Below are 26,110 nucleotides of genomic sequence, written 5' to 3'. Positions count from 1 at the left end.
CTATGCTGGTATAAGATGAATTCAATCCCTGACCTACATGTGCACATATATAACATTAATCTAAAACATATATAAAATTCATGTTAACACATGCATTTTAGTCTTTGAACATGAGGAAACTATAGGATCCATTTTGCTTCACCCTAAGTATAGGAACTATCTTAAAAAATGTCACACTTTTTAAAAAATCAAGAATTTGTGTATGACCAATTCTGTGGTGAAGCTGTGACTACAGAAAGACATTTTAAAGCATTCTGATAGAGAGGACTGATTTATCTTGTAAACAACACTAAATGTCTTTAATAGAGCTTGCTCAGAAGTGTGGGTTTAGTTTGGTTTTGATTTTTCAAAGTAGGATATTCAGTCAAATGTCATCAGATTCATTCTCTTACATTAAGCATACGTAGAGTAACAAGACCCGGGAAGGCAAAATTAATTTCTCTGCAGACCTTGACATTTGTTACTAATCTAATAAAATTTGGAAGAAGGATGTAGGGGAAAAGATCAAGCGTAGCACATATATTTATGAACACAATTTTAGCACAAAAAATTAAAGCTAGAAATGTAGCTACTGATTTTTTTTTTAATTTAAGGAAAGTTCACTGACAGCTGTACCTGGTAAAGGGTCATAAGCTGAAACTTTACCCAAAATATTTGCATAAATCTACAAACATGCCTCAGGAAAAAAGAAATTCACCCTGGCAGTTCTACTTACATTTCTGCTTCATATTATGTCATTAGCACAAGATGACTTCAAAGTACAGGACTTCTTAACAAACACAGGCACACTAATACTACTGGAACCCGACACACATTTTGAGTGTGTATATCTTAGTGGTTCTTTTTTTTTTTTCTTGGATGTGTATTAAGGCCACATTCTACTGTGTTCAGGGCTTACTTCTAGCTCTCTGTTCAGGAATGACTTCTGACGGGGCTCCGGTACCATATGGTTTGCGAGGGATCAAACCCTGGTTGGCTGCATGAAAGGTAAGACCTTACCCTCAATACTATCTCCCTAGTTCCCTACATCTCATTGGTTCCAACACACCAGCTAGGAAAAAAATCAAGGCCAGGGACAATGAGGTTAAATATTAATGTCTCTATATGCATAAGATGTTTAGATATACTTTTGGTCGTTTTCACCAGAGTAAGGTACTTACTACATAATACCCACAGTCAGGAAAATGAAAGAAGAAAAGGGTTCTATAGGGCCAAAAACAACAACAAAATGACCCAAGAAATAAAATAGAGTGGTAACTTTCAACTCACAATGATCAACTTTCTTTCTTAAAGCGTATTGTTTGCTTTCATTCCCAGACACTCAGAAAGGACAGTGTAAGACAGTATACAGATTCACACAGTTCCATCTTAGTTGGGCATCATCCAGAAATTATGGCCCAAACAAAATCCAAACCTTCAGTCTCTCATTGCTACACAGGTACTAGGTAAAAGGAAGAAGCAAAGAAGGCCAAGGATCAAATTTAGAAAGGAGATTGAACAAAATGTCAGCTCTGCTCTTCATTATTAAAATGCTCCTGTATCCACAAAGATAACCTCACCATCACTTTTATAAGGAAACCAAAGTCTATATACTCAGAGCACTGTAGAAGGGAAACATACCAACAAAACTAATTCTGCTAAGTCCTAAAATAGAGGTTTCCAAAAAAGCCTAACACTCCCTTCTCAAAAATAAGTCACTCAGCAACCTTCTGGAAATCTACCTTGTTTAAGGGAACAAACAAAGCAGAGATGACTACAGCGAATTTAATAAAAAAGAAAGTTCTAATAGCTGAGCACAATTTCAACCCCCACCCCAAGCCGGAGGCAATACTTTGGGAAATACTGATCTTAACAAAGATAAGTATTTGCATTTAAGGTCTATAGTCATTCAAAATGTCTTAATTACATAATGCAAAGTGATGCTTCATTATTTAGAATACATTTCCTATGCATCTCAGTCTCTTTGAAAACTAGATTCCTGGATATTAATAAAATTAATCAATCATTAATAATTAAAGATTAAATCTTAAAATGGCTTGTTGAGTAGAAATATTAAAAATAAAAAGTAAAAATGAAAATAAAGTATAAAATTTATATGACAAATAAAAATTATGACTGCCTATGCCAACCATGTTGTAATCACTTAACGATAAAGACTAATTAGCTTTTTACACAGATTAATCCTTCAGGAAGTACCAGGACACCAGATACTCTTTCCAGAGTATCTTTCACATCTTTCCTTGCTTGGAAAGGACAGAAAAGTACAGCAATTAAAACATTAGTAAAACAAAAAGTTCAAATAGCTGGGCCAATACAAAGTTTTATTTTTAAAACACATTCATTTTACCCTCTTTTGCATTTGGTAGAGAAGCTGAAGTTGAATTTTCTATGAAAAGTGCTACAACTTTTCTAGTTTTACTCGTTGTAAAGACTCAGTTACATCTTTCAAAGATTCTCTAGCTTTCTCAGGTTCTCAGAATGTCACACTTGCACATGGGGCATGTCCGGTGGGCTAAGAGCCACGGGTCAATGCATGCCTGATGGAAAAAATGTTTGCAAGTTATGATACGTATTACATCTTGGGGTTTGTATGTGTCAAAGCACACAACACAATTATTTTCGATGGGATCTAGTTCTCTATCCCCTTCTTTGAGCACTCTCAATTCAAGCTGGCCAATAGCTTTCTTCACATCTGCCTTCATCTGTCTCCGCCTACTCATGGAAGAATTGGGCATCCGAGGTCTCCAAGCACAGTATAAAAAAAGGTAAGTAATTGTGGCCACCAGGAAGGTAAACAGAGACATGACATAATGGCTCATCCAGGGCATGTGTATTCTTCCCACCTCGATGATGATCGTAACATAAACGCCTTTCTGAATCAAGTACAAAAGTTCCATGCCTTTCAAGTTGCCAATCATCACTGCCACTATATTTTCGGTTCCCTGATGAGACATGGGAAATATTTTGTTGCCCGTTCCTGGGTAGTTGTAGATGATCACCCCATTTGCTCCCTTCTCTGCAGCCACGTTGATTTTGTGTGTGAAAGTACAGCCTCCCCGTTCAATTAGGGCCAACCAAGAGTCTGCCTGCTCAGGCCTGCTGAAATTGGTCATGGGGTTACAAGCATTCTGATTCCATCCTTCAGGAAGTACCAGGACACCAGATACTCTTTCCAGAGGAGAATGATTGCCAAACACTCCGCTCTCTCCTAGTTTTGATATGATCCGATCCCCCATCTGAAATGTGATATTCAGATGTGCTGTCCAAATGGCTTTTCCTTTCGAGTCAGGCAGGCCAAGTAGTAGAAATATGCTGAGCTTCAGCAGTCGAGATGAAACGGAGCTATAAATTGAAGGGGAAGCTCGAAGCAGGCTCATTCCTCACTCATTAACTGATAGTCATGGAAAAATGAAAAGGAATCAATTTGAAAAGAAAATAGCTAGCTTCCTTTGTCAGTAGGTAATTAAAGCACACAAACAGCAAAGTTCTTTGTGGATCAAAGAGATCTTGCTCCTTCCAGCATCTTTATTTTAGTAGATTTTCTTTCTCATAATGAAGTGAAATAAGTTGTTGTTAGTGCAATGTGTTCATGAAAATTATGACTTCCTAATGGGGAAATTGTGACATCAGATGGAGTTAAGCCAATCCAAGAGTATATATGAGTGTGATGCATACTGACATCTGATTGGTCAAATCTAGTAAGTTTGCTTACTCATGGTAGATAAATACTTTGCCTAAAACTTCAAGGTATTAAATAATATCCGCTTATGCCTTGACTTTCTTACCTAGTTCCCAATAGACTGAACAGCTGCCTAGCATCTTTATGCTCACTATTTTTCTATCTAGGAGACAAAGTAGAAAACATGATGTATTAGTACATGTACATGACTTGTAGCCAACTCTTCATGTATAGGTCTATGATCCCTGATAAGCATTCAATGAGAAGCAACAGAAAATCATACCAATTTCACCCAAGATTAAATGATTATCCTAGAGTTAAAGATTTGATACAACAGTTACATACTATAAGCACAGATAGTCTTATATATTGTCATATTGCAAAGTGAATCCTAAAATAGCTTTTAGGAACTGAGAGGCAAATGCTAATGAATAAGCATGTTATGGTGCTTATAATCTAGAGACTATATTTCAGACACATATGTATGACTGTAGACTGCAGAAAGGGGGCTATGAAGGAAAAGCAGGGAACATATTAAAAAAGGATAAATGCCAAAAAAGAGCCACACTTGAATTAGGACTTCCATAGTACTGACTTCTAGGAGCCTCAGTATTGAACAAAAATTATCAGAATTATCCAAGTAAAGAAAGAAGTAGAAAGATTTTAAGCAGAAGAAACAACACTTTCATCGGTAACTTTGCAAAGCAATAAGCTAGAGGGTCTGAAGGAACAGGAGTTTAACAAAGTGAGAGAAGAGAGTACAAAGGGTTATGAAGGAGGAAAGGAAAACAGCAATCATTACTCAGGGGCATAAATGTCAGGCTGGAGATTTTGGGTTATGTCCAGATTAACGAGATCTAAACTGAGTAAGTGATTTAAATGCTCAAGATTTTTTTAAATGCACTTTGACAGCTTTATATGGAAAATGAGTTTGAGAGGATGAAAAGGGGCAAGATAAAATTGGGCAAAAGAAGATAGCGATTTAAAACTCTTAAATCAGCATGAAAGATGTTGAGACACAGAAAGACCAAGAGTTACCTTCAAGGTTGAATAACAGTTACATAATTATAACATCCTCACTGCTTTTAGAGATACTTTAATACTTGCTTATTTTTTAATATTCAACTGGTCTATTTCAAGTGATCAGTCAACTGGCGACACCCACTCCAACAATTATTTATGACATAAAAAGTCTCCTACATTCAGGGACAACAACAAGATGGCCACCGCCTCAGAGCTTATTGAAAAGCCAGATATGAGCCAGCAGTGACAAGGCAACTGCAGTCTCATGGGAAGGAAGGGCGGTACTGGCACATCCTTCACGCCTTACCGAGGTCATGAGTTGCCCCCCACGAGCAACTCTCTGGCATGGCCATGGCTCCAGAGGCAAAAGGACTTAATCCAGAGCCTGGCAGCTTGCGGCAGAAAAGTGAGTGGACCAGGCGTTAAACTATGGCTCCATGCCTCCCCAGGAGGGAAAGGGTGTTGCCTTCCTTTTTCCCACCCGGCAGCAAGGTGGCCACTGCCTCAGAGCTTATTGAAAAGTCAGGTATGAGCCAGCAGTGACAGGGCAACTGCAGTCTCATAGGAAGGAAGGATGGTACCGGCTCGTCCTTCACGCCCTACCAAGGTCACAAGTTGGCCCCACGAGTGGCTCTCTGGCACAGTCATAACACCAGACGCACAGAAACCAATGTTGTAATTATCTGGCTCTTTGCAGAAATCCAAAATCGCAAGGTTGCTATTGTGGCCACGCAAGATTATATGATTCTCATAACCAGCTATAGAAAACAAAGTATTTCACAATGCCTTTTCAGCAATTCTGATTGTTGGGGGAGGGGGGCAATTCTAAACAATAATGGTGCATCTTTTGTCAAAATAATGAATGTAATCAATGTAGAGAAGAGTTAAGTAGAAATCATCTGCCTCACAGGCATTTGGAGGGGTGGGAGGGGGGATATACTGGGGTTCTTGGTGGTGAAAAATGAGTACTGGTGAAGGGAAAGGTGTTTGATCATTGTATGACTGAGACTTAAACCTGAAAGCTCAGTAACTTTTCCCACAGCGATTCAATAAATAAATATAAGAAAAATAAATAAATAAAATTATGAAAAAAAAGTAAGGTGGAGTTCATGCCCAATTCAATCAACTAATCACTAGCTGAATAAATAGCAGTGCTCCTACATAAAAAGAAAAAAGAATTAGGACTTGTTGGTACGTGGATAAAAAGAAACACATGGATCAATAGGTCAGAACTGAAACCTAAATGCAAGCATACGTATTTACTGATATCTAATTTTTGACAAAGGACCAAAGCACCTACCTACAATAAAGAGAGGCTCTTTGGCAGTTTCAGAAAAACTTGACTGTTCATATGGTCAAAATCATTGGTGTTCTGCCATCAGTGGGAACAGATATAAACTGGATGAGGAATAGGCAGACAATAATGGCAGATCTAAGTCTAAATTTGTGTGGTTTACCCAAATAAATTTATATGATCATTAATGCAGTAAACATAAAATTCACTATATACAGGTACTCATTCTATATGGATGTACTATAAATGTGACACCATATGTTACAGGTAACACAACATGGCCCTGTTCTTAAGGAAGTCATTTTCTAAGTAGAAGTTATACAAAAATTTTCATACATGCATACATACATGTGTGTTTGTATTTATGTGTGTGTGTGGGGGGGGGTCAGATAATACAGGTGGGTAGGACATTTGCCTTGTAAATAGCCAACCAGTGTTCAATCCCTGGAATCCCATAGGGTCTCCTGAGCACGGCTAGTAGTGATTCCTGAGTGCAGAACCAGGAGTAAACCCTGAGAACCATCAGGTATTCCCTCCGCCAAAATATAAACATACAAACACATATATGCATGTAAATATCTAATAATTTCTATGTTGCAAATAAAATTTTAATAAGGTTTGCATTTTCACTGAGGGGGAAGCATCTGATCTCTCTGCCTCTGCAATTTATTAGCTTCTGTTAAAGCATATACAGACTGCTGGCTTAAAGAGCTGGCAGCTCAAGACTGCAAGTTCAGCAGCCCATGTTGCCTGCAGGTTCTGAGGAGATACTGACAGCTCTGCTGTTTGGGATCCTCAAAGGAAAAGGAGAGTTAGGAAGTACCTAGGGCACGAATAAGGGCATAAGCATAATCTCTGGTTCCAGGCATGATTTGAGGCAATCCTGACTGCTGCTTAATCTGGGAGCTCTGATGGGCTGGGGGAGAGAATACTCATAATTCCATAAACATCTGCTCTCATAAAGAAAAAAAATAGCCAAGTATGTTCAGATAGCAATACCCAGGCAGCACTAGGAAGATTCAGGAAATACTGAAGAGGGATTTAAATATATTATCTACAAATCAGAGGATCCAGGACTATGATATTATTAGAGATCTCAAGTAATTTACAAAACAGATTGACTATGCATTCATTCCTGATAACAAATGTACAGGTCTTCTGTGCCTAATCAGCTGCACCAAAACAGAATTTGAAAGGGAAAGAATATTGATTCTAAGAAGCTTGCTGGAGGAAAAAAGAAGGCAAATAATGCTAATATGCTGATAGTATTTTCTAAAAGTAGAATCATTGTTTCTATAAAGCATTTTAAGGAGAACTACGTTTTTAATTGAATTTTTTACTATAATTCATTACAAAGTGGTGAATCTTTGTAAATGGCATTTTCTCCTAAATTTCTCCCCCAAATTAATCTCTACTCCCACACATTCTCATATTCATACCTGCCACAAAAATACATACTTTAAAATTATCTTTCTATATATGTGTGTGTATATATGAGTGCGTGTGAGTGTGTGTGTGTGTGTGTATTTGTCTTTTGGATCATGCACGGTGATGCACAGGGGTTACTCCTAGCTTTACATTCAGGAATTACTCCTAGCAGTGCTCAGGGACCATATATAATCCTGGGAAGCGAACCCGGGTTGGCCTCATGCAAAGTAAATGCTGCACTATCACTCCAGCACCCCCAAATTATATATTTTTATAAGAACATTTTTCTTTATTATTTACTGAGTTTTAATAATACATTTACATAGAAACTTCACAAATAATATTTTGTAGGTGTTGAATTGCATATTACATAAAAATTACAATCATTTGCTTTTTTGTACTGAAAATGTGTCAATTACATTCATTTTTTTGCAATTTTATAGTTCTTTAATATTTCTAATTTAACAATATAGATATTATTTTACATTATCAATATAACATGGTTATATCACATATGGGCTGGAGCGATAGCACAGTGGGTAGGGCATTAGCCTTACAAGCGGCCAACATGGCCGACCCGAGTTCGATTCCTCCGCCCCTCTCGGAGAGCCCGGCAAGCTACCGAGAGTATTCGATATGCCAAACACAGTAACAACAAAAGTCTCCAATGGAGACGTTACTGGGCCCGCTCGAGCAAATCGACGATCAACAGGAGGGCCTTTACCTTTACCTTTACCTATCATATATAGATTTTTTGTGTGTTTTTTTATCTTTTCTTAAATTTATTTATTGAATTACTGTGGGAAAAGTTACAAAGCTTTCAAGATTAAGTCTTGGTCATATAATGATCAAACACCATTCCCTTCACCAGTACTTATTTTGCACCACCAAGAACCCCAATGTATCCCCCTCCAACCCCTCCCAAATGCCTGTGAGGCAGATGATTTCCACTTAACTCTCTCTCTACTTTGATTACATTCATTATTTTGACAAAAGATGCACCATTATTGTTTAGAATTTCCCCCCAACAATCAGAATTGCTGAAAAGGCAATGTGAAAAAAAACTTTTTCTATAGCTGGTTATGAGAACCATACAAAGTGGCACACCTGTGATAGCGACCACATGATTTTGAATTTCTGATATTTTACTAGGTAAGTCTGGAGGGATTTCTGCAAAGAGCCAGATAATTACGATTGCTTTCTGTATGTCTGGTGTTATGGCTGTGCAGGAGAGCCGCTCGTGAGGGGCAACTTGTGACCTTGGTAGGGCATGAAGGACATGCTGGTACTGCCCCCCTTCCCATGAGACTGCAGTTGCCCCATCAACGCCGGCTCGGCTCATACCTGGCTTTCCCATAAGCTCTGAGGTGGTGGCCACCTTGCTGCCGGGGCGGGGGGTGGGGGGGAGCGGGGGGAAGGGATCAACACCCTTTCCCTCCCAGGGAGGCATGGTGCCATAGTTTAACACATGGTCCATTCACTTTTCTGCTGCAAGCTGCTGGGCTCTGGATTAAGTCCTCTTGCCTCTGGAGTCATGGCCATGCCAGAGAGCCACTTTTGGGGGGCAATTTATGACCTTGGTAGGGCGTGAAGGACGAATCGGTACTGTCCCCCTTCCCATGAGACTGAAGTTGCCCCGTCACCACTGGCTCATGCCTGGCTTTCCAATAAGCTCTGAGATGGCAGTCACCTTGCTGCTGGGAGTGGGGGAAAGGCTGAAGGGAGCAACACCCTTTCCCTCCTGGGGAGGCATGGAGCCATAGTTTAACACATAGTTCATTCACTTTTCTGCTGCAAACTGCCAGGCTCTGGATTAAGTCCATTTGCCTCTGGAGCCATGGCCATGCCCCAAATTATATATTTTTATCTTAAATTCCTTAGCCAAGAAAATAATTTTGAATATGCTAAAAACTAGAGTAAATTTTAATAAAATTTATAAATAAGGGAGCAAGTTTTCAAACTTCTATTAACTTTTAAGAAATACAACTGAGTTTTTAAAAATTTATTTTGAGGTATCACAGTTCATAATAATATCAGAATCATTATTTCATAGTTGCAAGACCCTATACTAACTCTACTAACAATGAGCTGAGGGGGGATGGAGGTTACCTTAAATGCAGGCAGAATCTGTATCAGCAGTAAACCCTTAACTGGGATCCTCAGAGATTCCAGAAGCATGGAATGGATATAGCCTGGCAGATCAGCACATTTCAGGAACGTAGTTTCCTGAAGCCAAAGTTTCAAGATAAATCAATAGCAAATAGGTAAAACAGAGGGTAGGACCTAAACACCAGTTCTAGGTCAGATATTAAATTAGCGTGCTTAGGTCAGGATTCTGTTATCAGGTTTAATGAATATGTACTTCAGTTTGGGAAAAGGAAGCTTAGCTCCCAAGGAGAAAAATAAAAATAGGAATGAAACCCAAACAGGTCATTAAATAGAAAACTCTAATATTCATTCAGAATTATTATTAATATCTACATTGACCAATATAGCATCCATCAGTTTCATGAAAAGCTGTTCTATACAACATGTTTTACAAAATTAAAAATCAAAATAGTACCACTAACCATAATTTTTTCACTCTATAAACCAAGATTATATTCCAACCCACATATATACTCATCTGCTGGTAGGAAAAAGGAGGAATGTGTAACCTGTGCAAGAATTCCCAAGTTCTCAGACATTAAAGCTTAAAGGGCACATACACTTTTATCACACTCCAAAGATTGCCTGACACAGCTCAGATAGAGAAGGGAGCACCAAATAAAAGGTGTTTGGAGGATCCACCCAGGATGGGAGATGCATGTTGAAAGTAGACTATGGACCGAACATGATTGCCACTCAATGCCTCTTTTGCAGACCACAACACCCAAAAGGAGAGAGAGAAGAAAAGGGAATGCCCTGCCACAGAGGCAGGGTGGGATGGGGTGTGGGGGTGGGAGGGATACTGGGATACATGGTGGTGGGAAATGGGCACTGTTGGAGGGATGGGTACTCAATCATTGTATAACTGAAACCCAAGCACAAAAATTTGTAAGTCTACAACTGTACCTCACGGTGTTTCACTAATAAAAATATTTAAAAAAAAAGATTGCCTGACTCAAAAGAGACGCTTGAGTTCTTGATTAACTAGAACATGGTGACCAGAACAGAAAGTAGTTTTCCTCCAGCCTTCATAACGATTCCTACAGTCTAGAAATTTGCAATGCCTTTCTATCAAATCTCCTGTCTCTGTTCTAGTTACCTTAAATTCAATCTGTTTTCAGAGCAATCTACTGGAAAAAAAAGGAAGTTTACAATGACAGCCCTTGTTTGCTTAAAAGCTTAGATGGTCCCTTTCAAGGGAAAAATACTCAAACTCCTAAGAATGGTAGATAACCTCTCTACTCCTCTTTCCTTCAATGCAACTTCATTTTATATGCATATTAGTACTGGATTTTATGATTCTTCAATTAAAAAGATTTGTTTTCTGTGCTTATTGTAAGAGTCATTATCATACAAGACACTATACAATCCTTGATTCTTCTACAAAACTTATATCTACCTGGAATGTTGGTAGCAAAATCAGCCCAAATTTCTTCCCCCTTTAACAATACCTCCTGAGATGGGACCTGACGAGCCTTTTCATTAGGAAATAGGGTTTCTTTCTACCAGATTTGGATCTGGATCGTCTGGGGGACTTATACTGGCAAACAGGCCACAGCAGAAGTAATACAACAATTTCAAGTCTCAGCCGTGGTTGGCTTTTCACTATTCTCTTCATGCTCTTAGAATCAGTCACAGACCAGTGGGAGGTGAGTTCTACTAACTCTCTCAGAAGTTCCCCTATCAATCTTCAGAGTATATGAACATATCAAAACCCAGGATGAGCAGCGCACCCTTAATTACTCTAGGGTGACCAAAGATACAAAACTCAAGTCTAGCCAGGCCCAGAAGAATTCTCACTGATTCACACTCACAAGCTATGATACTGTTAAGTCACTGGATTTAAATTCAGCTAATTATACTGAAGCAACCATATACTTTCCTCAACAAAATGGTGTGCTCTGTTAATATTCCTATGGGTTCAGATTAAAACTTATTTTCATTTTTTAATACTCAACTTTTAGCAGATTATAGGTTCTCAAAGATGCCTAACTTAAATCCATTGTTATCATTATCTCCTAAATTCTACTCTGTATTTTACCTCATGCAGTTATGTTCCTACATAGTTTCATCTTCAGAAGGGTAAAAAAATGCATAATGAGCTTAACCTTTAATTCTCCCACATATTGAATACTCATAAAACTGGATTTTTACAGCTATGACTGTCTGAATAAATAAATACCTGAATAAAAAAGATAAATTCCAACTAGAATTAAACTACATAAATCAAATACAGAAACTTTACTCTTCTGTAGTCTGAATTCAAGCCCCAATTTATGTAATTTTACCACTAAATTAAAACGAGTAACATTTTTTCTTCTCATAATGGCATAGAAAATATACTGGAGTAGATAATAAGAGTAGAAAGTCATGATTAGTATACTGTCCAGGAACAAACCAACATGAAAGATCAAGAACAGTACTTGGTAAGTACTATTTTCTCTGCTTGTACCTAGGACAAAATAGACTTTAACATTAACTCTGTAATTTAGACTGGAGTTTTGTTTCAAAGAGCAGAGAATTTGTTTCAAAGACTCAAAGAAGGGAAAAATACACTCAAGCCAGAGTCATTAGAATTGCCATTAAATTGAACCTATAACTTTACAGACAATCCTGGCCTGATAGCTTAAAAGGATCAAATATGTATAGACTCTGTTTTAGAGCTCTACCACTTCAAATTTGTCCCCGAATACTAAATTTTAGACCATCCTAAGCCAAGATCAATCATCAAAGGTTTATGTAAGCTTTGCCCTCCTAAGACAAGTCCCAGAGAACACAGTTAACTCTGAAAATGCTTGCGTACAGAAATCAGAACTAGAAAAGACAGCTAAGGAGATTCTACCCCTTAAACCCTTCATACTTATTAGAGACCACAGATCACAAACCCTTATTCAGGTGTTAGTAACTGAATTCCTCATTTATCAGAGAAGAAAAAATATAGTCACTACTCTAACAGGATGCAAGGAAACACTCAACTATTGGACAAATCTGCAAAGAAACCCAGACTCTGCCAAGTGTGAGCTGTACAGGGAGGCACACTGAGCCTTAGTTTCCCCATCAGGAAGATGGGAAAGTACTGCCTATTTCTCAGTAGTAAATGTATTTCTTCCGAACAGATGTAAAATAGTTCATCCCACCATTACTCAGGGTCATGGTAAGTATGAGAAAAATTATTTCACACCTGTGCGTATCACCAAGTATATTGCCAGCTTGGCTGCGGCTCAGGAAAAGGACTTTTTATTTATTTATTTATTTATTTTTAATTAGTGAATCACCATGAGGTACAGTTACAGGCTTAGAAACTTTCATTCTTGCGTTTCAGTCATACAATGATCGAGTACCCTTCTCTTCACCAGTGCCCATTTTCTACCACCAATGGTCCCAGCATTCCTCCACCACCCCTACCCAGACCCCTCCACCTCGCATGCCTCTGTGGCAGGGCATTCCCTTTTGGTCTTTCTCTCCTTTTGGTTGTTGTGGTTTGCAATAGAGGTACTGAGCGGCAATCATGTTCGGTCTATAGTCTACTTTCGGCATGCATCTTTCAACCCAAGTGTGTCCTCCCAACATCCTTTGTTTGGTGTTCCCTTCTATATCTGAGCTGCCTTTCCCCCCAACATGTGAGGCTGGTTTCCAAGTCTTGGAGCTGACCTCCTGGTCCTTATCTTTACTACTCTTGGGTGTTAGCCTCCCCATCTGGTACTTTATATTCCACAGATGATTGCAATCTTTCTATGCCTGTCCCTCTATTTCTGACTCATTTCACTTAACATCATACTTTCCATGTTGATCCACTTATATGCAAATTTCATGACTTCATCTTTTCTAACAGCTGCATAGTATTCCATAGTGTAGATGTACCAAAGTTTGTTTAACCAGTCATCTGTTCTTGGGCACTCGGGTTTTTTCCAGATTTTGGCTATTGTAAACAATGCAGAAATGGACATATAAGTGCAGATGTCATTTTGACTATAATTTTTTGCCTCCTTAGGATATACTCCCAGGAGTGGTACTGCTGGATCAAATGGGAGCTCAATTTCTAACTTTTTGAGAAACGTCCATACTGTTTTCCAAAAGGGCTGAACCAGTCGGCATTCCCACTAGCAGTAAAAGAGAGTCCATTTCTCCCCACATCCACGTCAACATTGGTTGCTTTTGTTCTTGTGGATATGGGCCAGTCTCTGTGGTATGAGATGTTATCTCATTGTTGTTTTGATCTGCATCTCCCTGATGATTAGTTATGTATAGCGTTTTCTCATGTGCCTTTTAGACATTATGAGGAAATGGAACTTTTGTGCCAATTCTATAAAGGCTTTTTCCTCCATTCAAGTCTTCTTCAAAACTGACTGCAATCTCTCTTCTGTTGTCCTGAGTCAAAATACCAAAATAACCTATGCCTATGACATATTTCTTGAACACTGTATGGCAGCCATTTCAGGGGCCATAAATTATATCTAATTGATACTTATACTTCTCTCAACAATTTGTTTCAATCCAAAATGCATTGTGAGGAGTGATTATAGTTATTTCTGTAAATCCTGTTTCTTCCCCCTTTACTCCTGTACCAGCATAATAAAACACGCCCTGGGTTCCTCAACAAATGTTTGACGTTTCAAGCACTCATTCTTAAAAATGTTAGGGTTTGTCAATAGCTTTGGCAATCTTCATAGAGCCACTCATTAAAAACAAACAGGACAGAGTCAATAGTTTGACAAGTCTTCCTTTAGTTAAGAATTGCACTGGCAACAGTAATCCCTTAAAACACAAAAAGAGAGAGATTTATTTAATATTGCAGGATCAGAGGCCATCTGTCTTGAACTTTCATTCCAAAAGTCAAGGATAAATTCCACCCACATCTCCAGATGAAAAACCAAATAAACATAGAATAATAGCTACCAAGTGACAAGTGTTTGCAATATATTGGAAGATCCTACTGAGTTTTTTTTCAGTCTTCTCCTTTAGTTATTTACATAAGTACATAGACACATACGTGGTCATTATCTGGAGAGACAGTCATTCTCAGGAGAAAATTATATCAGAATAATTATGTGCACAACTCAGTACTTCAAAACAAAACTCTACCATTAGCCAGCATATTTAAAGTAAATATTTAAACTTCAGCCAAGTTTTTCATCAACAGAAGGCCTCCTATTCCCAATTCAAGGAGCAGTCAAACTCTCCCTGACAAATCCATCCCAAATTTGGTTTTCTTCAATATTTAAAATTGTATAAAAATTTCAGTAAAAACAAAATACTTAAGTATGATTTTAAAAAAAGCTACACTTTAAAAAAATCAACATTCTTTAATCATTTTCCTATATTTCTAGGAAATTATATATTGCTTTCTGATATTTTCTATAGGTATAGGCATTTTTGAAAAGCTAATTCATGCCTTATTCATATATGATGTTGGTAGAGGAAAGGTTTACATTAAATTATATAAAATAAATGTCCTATTTAATTCTGTATAATGAAAATGATTCTTAATACTATAAAGAAACTGATATGTTCTACTGTTTTTTTTTTGGTCATATATTCTCCATATGTATTTTAGGAACAGAATCCAAGAACAACTAGATTCTCTCTCTCTCTCTCTCTAAATATATATATATATATATATATATATATATATATATATATATATAAAAGGTAAAGGCCCTCCCGTTGATTGTCGATTTGCTCGAGCGGGCCCAGTAACGTCTCCATTGGAGACTTTGTTGTTACTGTGTCTGGCATATCGAATACTCTCGGTAGCTTGCCGGGCTCTCTGAGAGGGGCGGAGGAATCGAACTCGGGTCGGCCATGTTGGCCGCTTGTAAGGCGAACGCCCTACCCGCTGTGCTATCGCTCCAGCCACCTTTACCTTATATATATATATATATATATATATATATAATATAATATAATATAATATACATGTGGTACTTATATGCATTTATATACATATATAGTACTGATTCTCATACAAACAAATACTCATCAAAAAGTTACTATGTTCTAAGCTCTAGGTACTGAGGCTAGAGTTGCAATTGGAAAAAAAAAGAAAGTTTGGGACCAGAGCAGTAGTACAGCTGGTAGGGCATTTAATTTGCATGCAGCTGACCTGGGTTCAATGCCAGGCACCTCATATGGTCCCCCAAATCCAGTTGGAATAATTCTGGAGTCTAGAGCCAAGACTAACCCCTGAGCATCATAGGATGTGGTCCCCTCCAAGAACAGTTTCCTGGCATCATGAATTTGTTATTTGGGTAATATTGGAACATAAAGCTGACATCAAAGTTGTAACTTACCCAAGTAGCTCAAACTTTTTGATATAATAAATATTCTTAACATAAGTGATATTAAAAGCAAACTGATGAACAAAGGAATGACAGTGTTACAGTGATACAGTGAACATAAGTGATGATGAACTTTGTGACCTTGGATTCTGGGCTCAACAGCACTTGGGACTCAGGAGCAGAGATCCTCTGCCTGCTTCCTCCAGTCTCTGGTGACCCAGGGGTCACACTCAAAATCCACCTCCTGCCCGTGCCAGATAATCTTCTCATCGGCCACCTTCCAGAACTCATGGCTGCTTCTACCAGAAGAGAGCATAAAATGAGGCCTCCATAAACATGCCACTAGACTCTGTGCCAGACGGTTTTCATGCGGGGCACCCCAGAGGGGTCGTATGAGAGCCCTCCTTGCCCCAAGGGACCCAGCCCCATTAGCCGACCTCCATTACCCAAACGCTGCCATGCTCCAGGCCGCTTTCCATGGGCTCGGGCTGAACCTCACATATGAGTGATCATATTTCTGGACCATGCAGCTCCTTTTGCAGCCTCTCAACACATTATAAGACACCCCTAACCCATTTTCCATAATGATCACACCATATTTCAGACAGTAGATAACAAATCATAGAAGGAAATATATATATACACATAAAGCTACACACACACACACACACACACACACACACACACACACACACACCCCTTTTGGAGAGTCCAGCAGTATCCCATCCCCATGGCAGAGCCTCGCAAGCTACCGATGGCATATTCATTATGCCAAAAACAGTAACAAGAATGGGTCTTATTCCCCTGACCCTGAAAGAGCCTCCAATTCGGCATTGGGAAATATGAGTAAGGAGAGGATGCTAAAATCTCAGGTCTGGGATGAATGAAGACATTACTGGTGCCTGCTTGAGTAAATCAATGAACAACGGATGACAGTGATACAGTGAACATAAGTGACAATAAGGAACAAATGGATGAGTCCTGTTATGAGACAAATCAGGTTATTTGCACATAGTTCTTACATCTGAAGGTTCCATTTTTCCAAAGATATTAATATAACGAAGCCCATAAAACATACCTATATGTAGGATGACATTGCTTTGTCCTTTCTCCCTTGTCACAACTTTATCAGGTTACTCCCATCACTGTGCTCCAAAGTCACTCCCATACCTTCATTTATCTGTAATCACTTCTCTATGCTCTCTTCCCCAACCAGTTAATCAGCTTTTCCCCTAATTAGAATCTGTTAATTTGTAAGGTCAGATCCTTCTAGGACACTGAAATTGTATTGTAATATTGTCTTTCTCCTCTCCTCATGTCTTATGAATAGTTTACTTTAAAACAATGTCTTTTTTTGTATAGATACAGGAAGACTGTTAATATTATGCTTTTTAACCTAGGATTTAATTGGCTTTGAATATTATTCACTCCTGGACATCTGCTTTCTCAATCCCCATCACTGCATATGGTTCCCTTGGCACCCCCAAGAGTGATTCCTAAGAATGGAGTTGGGAATGAGCAAATCCTGAGACCTACTATGTGTTTTGTCAAACACACACGGACAAAAGTCATAGATATTACTCACTGTAACACACAATGCTATATTTCAAATATTTATATTCCCTTACACCCAAATGTCTCCTATAAAGAAAACACAATAAGATTTTGCATTTCGCAAAAATATCCACGAAATCCTCATAAAAATAGTTATGGGGTGATCTAGAGTTCAATTACTGGTGTTCTCATGTATTCAATTGACATTTATTAACAGATTATGCAGATAAGAGAATTAAATTATTGATATGGCATCATAAATCAAGAATACAAGTGATAATTTGAATGTATATGGGAATGACCATCTCTGTGCCTGTAAGTATATAAAGACATGACAGTACTCATTGCTTTAATCTTCATACCACCTTTTGTTTGTTCGGGGCCATACCTATAGTGCTCAAGGCTTACTCTTGGGTCTGCATTTAGGGATAACCACATGTGGTGTTGAATATGAAACTCAGGTTAGTTGTGTGAAGGTGAAATGCCACTGTTGTACTATCTCTCTGGCCCCAATATACAACTTTTAAATTTTTTCTATAGTCTTAAAAGTTTAACTTAAAGCACTATATCTACATTTCTTTTTAAGCTTAAATTTGTTGATAAGTGCCTTCCCTCAGTTAAATCAAAGTAGCAGACACACAGGAGAAACAATTGTAAAAGGACTCCATTATGATCTGGAGAGGCTGAGCTACATTTATTTTTAATGTTGATGTCTCAACAAAAGAATATGTAGCTGCACTATCAGGTGGGTAGCACAGATTGAGAGCAAACAAGAACAATGCTCTCTGTCATCTGTAAGAATAAAAGTACTCTGCAGATAATTATGTTTAGTGTTCTTCCAAACTGAATTGGCACAAGCTTTGATTTGTGTCTTTACTAAATAGTCTAGGCTTAACTAGTAATATATTCTTCCATTTCCCATTCAAGATGGTACAATTACATAGCTATATTAAAACCTTCATGTTATACTGTGAAAAATGAAGTCAGGTGATCAATGTGTTAAACCTCATGCAGCTAATCAACTGAATTAGGATTTAATCCCAATGGCTATGGAATACATGAAAGTATAACAACTTTTTAATAATTAGGCTCAGATGTGTAAATATATTCCATATTGAATATAGACCAAAAGTAACATTGTTCAATGCTGAGTCAGGAACCCCAGTTTCTAAATTATCTTATTATTTTAAAGAATATGTGTTCCATTATTTTTTTCCTAAGCCACATCCAGTGATGCTCAGGGTTTACTCCTAGCAGTGTGCAGGGATGACCCATGGCAGTGCTCAAAGGACCACCTGTGGTGCCAAAGATTAAACCTGAATCAACCATTTGAAAGGCAAGTGCCTTAAGCCCTAGACTATTTCTTAGACTCTAGAATCCTAGTTTCTTTTAATGTTTAAAACTCTTTGCTATGGGAAGCATATTTTGGGGACTTAAAAAACTCAGCAATGTTAAATGTTTTAATTATTGCTAAGTTTGCCAATGATGTATATTAAACTCCAAAGGCTAATTACAGATGATCCAACCACGTTAGGAGAGAGATTGCTTGCTTTTGAATCTTTTCAAGATACAGTCTTTAAAAATAATAATAATAATAATAATAAATAAAAACAGAACACTATATTGCTTACATACTTATCCAACAAGTCCTAACATTTCAGAAACAGACTCAATTCTGAGAACATTTTTATTAATTACTCACTAAAGTGTATGGCTTGGAATGAGTTTGTTTGCTTTTCCCCCCTCACAGTTATGAAGGCTAGACATAAAAATTCAAGGTGTTGGCTGGATTGGTTCCTACAGCAGATTCAAAAAATCTGTTCCAAGCTTCTTAACTACATTCTAGTGCCAAGAAATCTTTGGTGGCTTGAGGCTTTCTCTGATATCTGTCTCTTTATTCAGCCACTGAAAGATAGCAGTCATGTTGGATTAAGGGCCCACACTTTAGTTTCATTACATCTGTACTAATCCTATCTCGAACTCACAGCACATTCTGAGTTCCAGGTATCTTTTGAATTTGTGGAGAACACTGGTACAGTGTACTTGCTTTTCTTCTTATTTTTTAAATGAGCTGTTATAAATCCTTATAAATCAATTCCCCAACACAACAATCCTTTAAGAGCAGCATTCATTCTTATTTTTAAATTTTTTAAATTTTTCAATTGAAACACTGAAATAGAGTATTACAAAATTGTTCATGACTGCATTTCAGTCATACAACGTTCTGACACTCATCCCTCCACAGTATAATTTCCTAACACCAGAGTCTCCATTTTTCTCCCACCCCTTCAAGCCACCCCCCAACCCAGCCTGCCTCTATGGCAGATACTTCTCATATCTTACTGTCTTTCTCTCTCTCTTTTTAGGCATTATGGTTTGTGATACAGAAGATGCAGCATTCTTAATTTTTCACACCTGCAGGCTGGAACCTGTCCTGAATACCTGTCCATAGTCCAAGTTAAATCCAAGATGAAAGAACAGTAATTTAGTAGTTTCAATCCTTCGTATACTTCCAGGGTATAAAACCAGGCCTAGTTGTTGAAGACTACTATTTAGAATTCCCAGAAATAAAGTTGTTCCCCCAAAAGGAGAGAGAAAACAAAAGGGAATGCCATGCCGCAGGGGTGGGGTGGGATGGGGGGATGGAGGGATGGGAGGGATACTGGGAGCACTGGAGGTAGAGAATGGGCACTGGTGGAGGGATGGGTACTCAATCATTGTATAACTGAAACCCAAGCACAAAAAATTGTAAGTCCACAACTGTACCTCATGGTGTTTCACTAATTAAAAAAAAAAAAAGAAATATAAAGTTGTTCCTGAATGACATGTATTTGCTAGGTTGATTTAAAGGATCCATAAACAATATAGACAATTACACTGTATCACTTCACTTGTATCTATTGTCATCCTGTTGCTCATCGATTTGCTCAAGCGGGTGCCAGTAATGTCTCCATTCATCCCTGTCTCATGCTTGTGTAGCCCAATGGCATCTGCTCGCTCCCGGAACATGAAGAGATGAAGAGCATCAAACCATTCATTCAGGGTCTTGACAAAGAAGACTGTCAGTGAATTACACTGTAGGCTAAAAACTTTTTTTAAATTAGAACTCTAAGGCCAGAAAGATAGTACAGTGGGTAAGGCACTCGACTTGCTTACAGCAGCTGGTCTGGATTTGATTCCCCAACACCATATATAATCCTCTGGAATGATCCCTGAACACAAAGTCAAGAACAAGCCCCAAGCACCATCAGGTGTGGCCCCAAAACAATAACAAAACTACACTAAATTATTTTGCAAATTTTCTCTTGTCATCTTTGTAATTCATCTCTATTTACCCTTCTGCTACATGTCACATATATTCACTCTTCTGATAATACATATTTGGGCTGTATTCACTTCTTTGACATTTCAAATAATGTTGCAATGAGCATTCACATATAGGTTTCCTTGTGCTTGAATCTCTCTAGAGCATACTCCCAGAAGTTCAAATTTCCAGATCACAGCATATAGGCACTAGAAAGCTTCAAATTAGTGTTTTCAAAGATTTACAATTTAGCTAGTGACATGAAAATACTTAATCCTCTATATCCATATTAAAACTTCATGCTTCAAAATTTACCAGACGGAGATATGACAAATCCTATCTCATTTTAATTGTAATACCCTTACTAGGCTTAGTAGGAATGTCTTTTGATTCTGCAGTGGATTGAAAGATGATTCCCCAGTATATTAGGGAAGGCAAGAGAGTTTCATTCCAGGCTCACTGGAGCCTTTGAATGTTTATAAAAAGCATCATTCCATATGAAATTAGGGACTCAGAGGTGAAAAATAACATCCTATAGTATTAGGGGGTTAAAGAGATAAAAAGGGAAGATTTGCCAGACAGAAGAGAAGGGGGCAATGTGAAGATGAAGGCAGACACTGGGCTGATGTTGACAATAAATAAAAGTAAGTCCAAAATTGCCCACAGCCAACAGATACCCAAAGGATCCTCCCCATCCTACCTCTGCTCCCACACCAAGATTGCAGGGAGAATATAATCCCTATATGACTCAATTTCAGAAGCCTAATTTTACAAGCTGGAAGAGGATAAATTTATCTTAAGACACCCAGCTTGTGGCAATCGGTTAACAGTTTGCCTTACAAGCGGCCAACATGGCCGACCCGAGTTCGATTCCTCCGCCCCTCTCGGAGAGCCCGGCAAGCTACCGAGAGTATTCAATATGCCAGACACAGTAACAGTAACAACAGTAGCTACAAAAAATATACAGCTTATTGATTATTTAGGTTTCTAGTTCTTTGAACCGTTATCCATAACTCAATTATTTTGCTCATAGGGGTTTTTTTTAACTTTCCTGTATATATTTCAAATATAAATCCAGGTGCTATATTGGCATCTCCATCTTACTGATGATAGGATGATGATAAAATCTCAGTTCTAGTTGCCCCTCTAACTTGGTTTTCTTTTCATATTGTTTATTTCAGTGTTATAAAACTTTTTAGTTATCCACTTATGGTTGGGGCTCTCTGGCTTAAAGTCCCTTCCTAGCCTTAACATTTTCTCTTGTATTTTCTTCTGAAAATTTTCTTTTACAGTTCTGCATTTAATATACCTGGACTATATTTGGGCAAGGTGAGAACAGAGCACCATATTAGTATTATCTTTACCTTCACATAGATTGGGCAGCCTCACGGTACTATATATTCAGCCACCACTATTTCCCCCAAAGAGTAAAGTAAAACCTGTGAAACATAATCAAGCTTAGGTTGATGCAGGGGTCTATTTCTGAACTGTCAGCTTATTTCCCAACTCCTCTATTAGCACCAGACTCTCTTATAGTAACTTTGGTATCCAGCAGTGAAACTCTCCCCTCTTCTCTACTTCTATTTGGTCATTTTTTTTTTAAAGTTAACGTAATTGATAACAGTATAGGTCACTGTCACTGTCCTCCCATTGTTCATCAATTTGCTCGAGCCAGCCCAGTAATGTCTCCATTTTGAGACTTCTTGTTACTGTGTTTGGCATATTGAATACATCACAGGTAGCTTGCCAGGTTTTGCCGTGCAGGCAAGATACTCTCAGTAGCTTGCCAAGCTCTCCGAGATGGCCTGAAGAATCGAACCCGGCTCGGCCGGGCTGGCTGCACGCAAGACAAATGCCCTACTACTGTGCTATTGCTCCAGCCCACAGTATAGGTATTAATGCTTTAGGCAAGTGTTCAAAACCTTTTCCCCACTTTTTCATCCCTTACTCAATTCTGTTTTCTTGATTTCTTAGTTCCTTTCTGGCCCCAAAGTTTCATGCCATGATTTTCCATTTATACAATTTTCCCTTAGCACAAGTGGTAGGGCATTTGCCTTGCACTCAGCCAGCCCGGCCGAGCCAGGTTCGATTCCTCTGCCCCTGTCAGAGAGCCTGGCAAGCTACCGAGAGTATTCAATATGCCAAACACAGTAACAAGAAGTCTCACAATGGAGATGTTACTGGGCCCGCTCAAGCAAATCGATGAACAATGGGAGGACAGTGACAAACCCTCTTGGAAATCTTGAGGGCCCATGTGGGTGATACGAACCTATAATTGAGAAAAAATTGCTTTTTAGCACTCATTTTGTGTGTGAGGGGGGTGGGAAGGGTTGGAGGTGGGTGGATACCAGGTTTGCTACTGGCTTAGTACTCAATGCAGAGATTACTGGGGAACATGCGGAGCTAGGGATCAAAGCTGGGCTTAAGTATCTCTCTGGCCCATGTTTTAGGTTATTCTTGACCCTATGCTCTCTTCCATATGAGTTTTAAGTATCAGTTTATCAAGTAACATAAAAATCAATCCACATGGGACCTGTAACTTCAATGACTAATCAAATGGAATAAATGACACCTTTATGACTGAAATCTTCCATTTAGAAGCCTGGTCTCTTTTCTTGAGCCATTTTAGAAATTTTTCATATTTATCTCCAGAAATCTTGTATTCTCTGGTTGTCTTTGTACCTAACAGGTACCTTTATTTTTGATAGTATTGAACAAAAATTTCCTTCTGACATTTGTTAATAAGTTATTGCTATTCAATAAAAGCACAACAGTGGTTTGTATGTTTGTCTAGTTTTAAACCACCAGTCTTGCTTAAGTCATTGATTTCAATAGTTCTTCCATAGGCCTTGCTTGAAATTGTACATGTAGAAAATATAGCACAGCGGTAGGGCGTTTGCCTTGCACGCAACCAACATGGCCGACCCAAGTTCGATTCCTCCACCCCTCTCGGAGAGCCCGGCAAGCTGCCGAGAGTATCTCGCCCGCACGGCAGAGCCTGGCAAGCTCCCCGTGACGTATTCGATATGCCAGACACAGTAACAACAAAGTCTCCAATGGAGACGTTACTGGGCCTGCTCGATAGCAGCAGTATGTAAAAGTATTTCATCTTTACCTGTACAAGTTCAAGTTTCTCTATTTGCATTTACTGGGCTGTCCAAAAGAACGCAAGAAAAGAAATGACAATAGCAATTTTTTGTTTTTACTGGATTTTCATTTTCTTACTTTTTAGTTTTTATCTTGAAGAATTTCATCTTTGACAGATAATTTCATTGAGAATTTGTTATGTTAATATGATTTTTCTTTTATCTAACATAGTTGATGACATGTTTATCAAAAATTAAATGATTCATACACTCAGAATAAAAAAAACTCATCAAATGTGAGATGGATGCATGATTTATTATTTTCTTTTCCAAATTTTGTTTTTGTAAAGATATACTAGCCTCAAACAAGTTTTTTTTTTTTTAATCACTGTGGGGAAAGTTACAAAGCTTTCAAGTTTAAGTCTCGGTCATACAATGATCAAACACCCTTCCCTTCACCAGTACTTATTTTTTACCACCAAGAACCCCAGTATACCCCCCTCTTACTCCCCCTCATGTGAGGTAGATGATTTCTACTTACCTCTCTCTCTACTTTGATTACATTCATTATCTTGACAAAAGACGCATCATTATTGTTTAGAATTTCCCCCAACAATCAGAACTGCTGAAAGGGCATTGTGAAATAATTTGTTTTCTATAGCTGGTTATGAGAACCATAAGTCTGCAGTCAAACAAGTTTTATAGATTTTTTTCTAATTTCTCAAGAAGTACTTAAAAATTAAAAAATCTCAGGGCCAGAGAGATAGTGCAGTTATTAAGAGGCTTGTTTTGCATGCAGGTGCACCTAACTTGATCACTAGCACCACCTGGTACTCTGACTACTGCTGGTAACAACTCCAGATCACAGCGCCAGAATCAGCCCCAAGTATCAAGGTTTATGGGCAATGCCCCATTACTCCAAAAAGTAGTAATATTTTTTTCTTAAATATTTGGTGAGAACATTTGAGTCTCATTTCTTTTGATGGGCTAGTTCAGATCATCACACTTCACTATCTGAAAGGATCACATAGTATTCAGATTCTATATTTTTTCTTGAATAAACTTTGCTTTCCAACAAATGCACCACTTCAATTTCCAAATTTACTGGCAAAATGCTGTTCAAGTTAATCTTTTTTACAATAATGAGTTAAATGCCATTTTAAATTCCTATTGGGTTTTTTTTCTTTTTTAATCAGTTTTGGCATCATTGGTCTTCTTATACAGCTGGATGTTAGTTTCATCGGTAACATTTTAATGTTTTTATTTCATTTAGTTTTTACTTGTTTACTTCTTTCTACTTCTCATATTTTTACTCTGTGTGACCATTAGGTGCACATTAAATACCCAGACCTAAACAACATTAACTGAATTACTGTAGACAAAAGCAGATTCAATAAAGACTATTGACATAACTGTTATAGCTATGCTAGTCAAAATTGGCAAACCCAAAATAAATACCTTGGCTTCAGCTTTTGTAAAATGCTCTTAGTTCATGGCAACTGTTCTAACCTTTGACATATGAATCTAACACTCGTGTTACAGACTGATTTTGGCACTCTGAGCAGAGTAAATTTGGGTGGTGGAAGAATTCCATCCAAGACACAATCTCCTCTTTGAGAACAGGACTTGAGACAATGCTTCCCTGAGAAGAAGAGCTGTGATGGGGTTTTGTTTCAGGTTCTGATCTCTTGCATTAAGTATAAGACATCTTAACTTTTATGTCTGCTTTCATCCCTCCTGTCGCAGCAGTTCAGGAATTCTCTCCAATGACATGATGTCAGGGTCCTAGCCAGTCGACCCTCGCAAACTGGAGTATGATCCCCCAAGCTGCCGGACTTACTCCCTATAGGAGAGGGAGTGGAAAGGGGAGACGCCTCTGCCCTGACCTATTGCACACTGCGGACCCCCAATGCCACAGAGAAAGAACCACACAGAAAGGTGGAATGCTGGAGGACAAGCAGCTCTCTCTTTATTAGCTCTCACACAAGGGTTTTTATACATGTATTTCAGGGCACCTAAATGCACGTCACGCTCATTTCGTCTGTCACGTTCATCGCGTATGTCACATGTGCCACGTACAGATGTCCATTTTCCTGCTCTCAGGGCTGGGTATATTAGCTCAGGCAAATGATGACTGTCAGGTCCCTCATCCTGTTATCTTCTCAAGCAGAGTGCCTTTCTGGGTGGAGTGCCGACACAAGGCCCTGGATCCCTGTGACCAGAGCCAGCTCCTGTTTTCAGGGGCAGAGAAATTGGCCAGAGTCTCAGGTCGGCTACTGAGACCCCAAGAACAGGACTTCACTATTGGCAGTGACC

The 26,110-nt window shown here is 38.5% G+C and overlaps 2 protein-coding genes across 9 annotated transcripts in view; both read right to left on the bottom strand.

The window, feature by feature from the left end:
• CADPS2 (calcium dependent secretion activator 2) overlaps positions 1–26,110 on the bottom strand; it is a 546,904-nt gene that overhangs the window by 364,136 nt on the left and 156,658 nt on the right. The gene's annotated exons all lie outside the window — the stretch shown is intronic.
• On the bottom strand, positions 2,466–3,377 carry RNF148 (ring finger protein 148). The gene has a single exon (XM_056118160.1). The coding sequence runs from the start codon at positions 3,375–3,377 to the stop codon at positions 2,466–2,468; it is 912 nt and encodes a 303-aa protein (XP_055974135.1).

Source organism: Sorex fumeus, unplaced genomic scaffold, assembly GCF_029834395.1.
Source record: "Sorex fumeus unplaced genomic scaffold, SorFum_2.1 ptg000037l, whole genome shotgun sequence".
In the NCBI taxonomy this organism is placed as follows: domain Eukaryota; kingdom Metazoa; phylum Chordata; class Mammalia; order Eulipotyphla; family Soricidae; genus Sorex; species Sorex fumeus.
The sequence above is the reverse complement of the archived record's forward strand: the minus strand, read 5'-3'. Positions and strand labels throughout refer to the sequence as shown.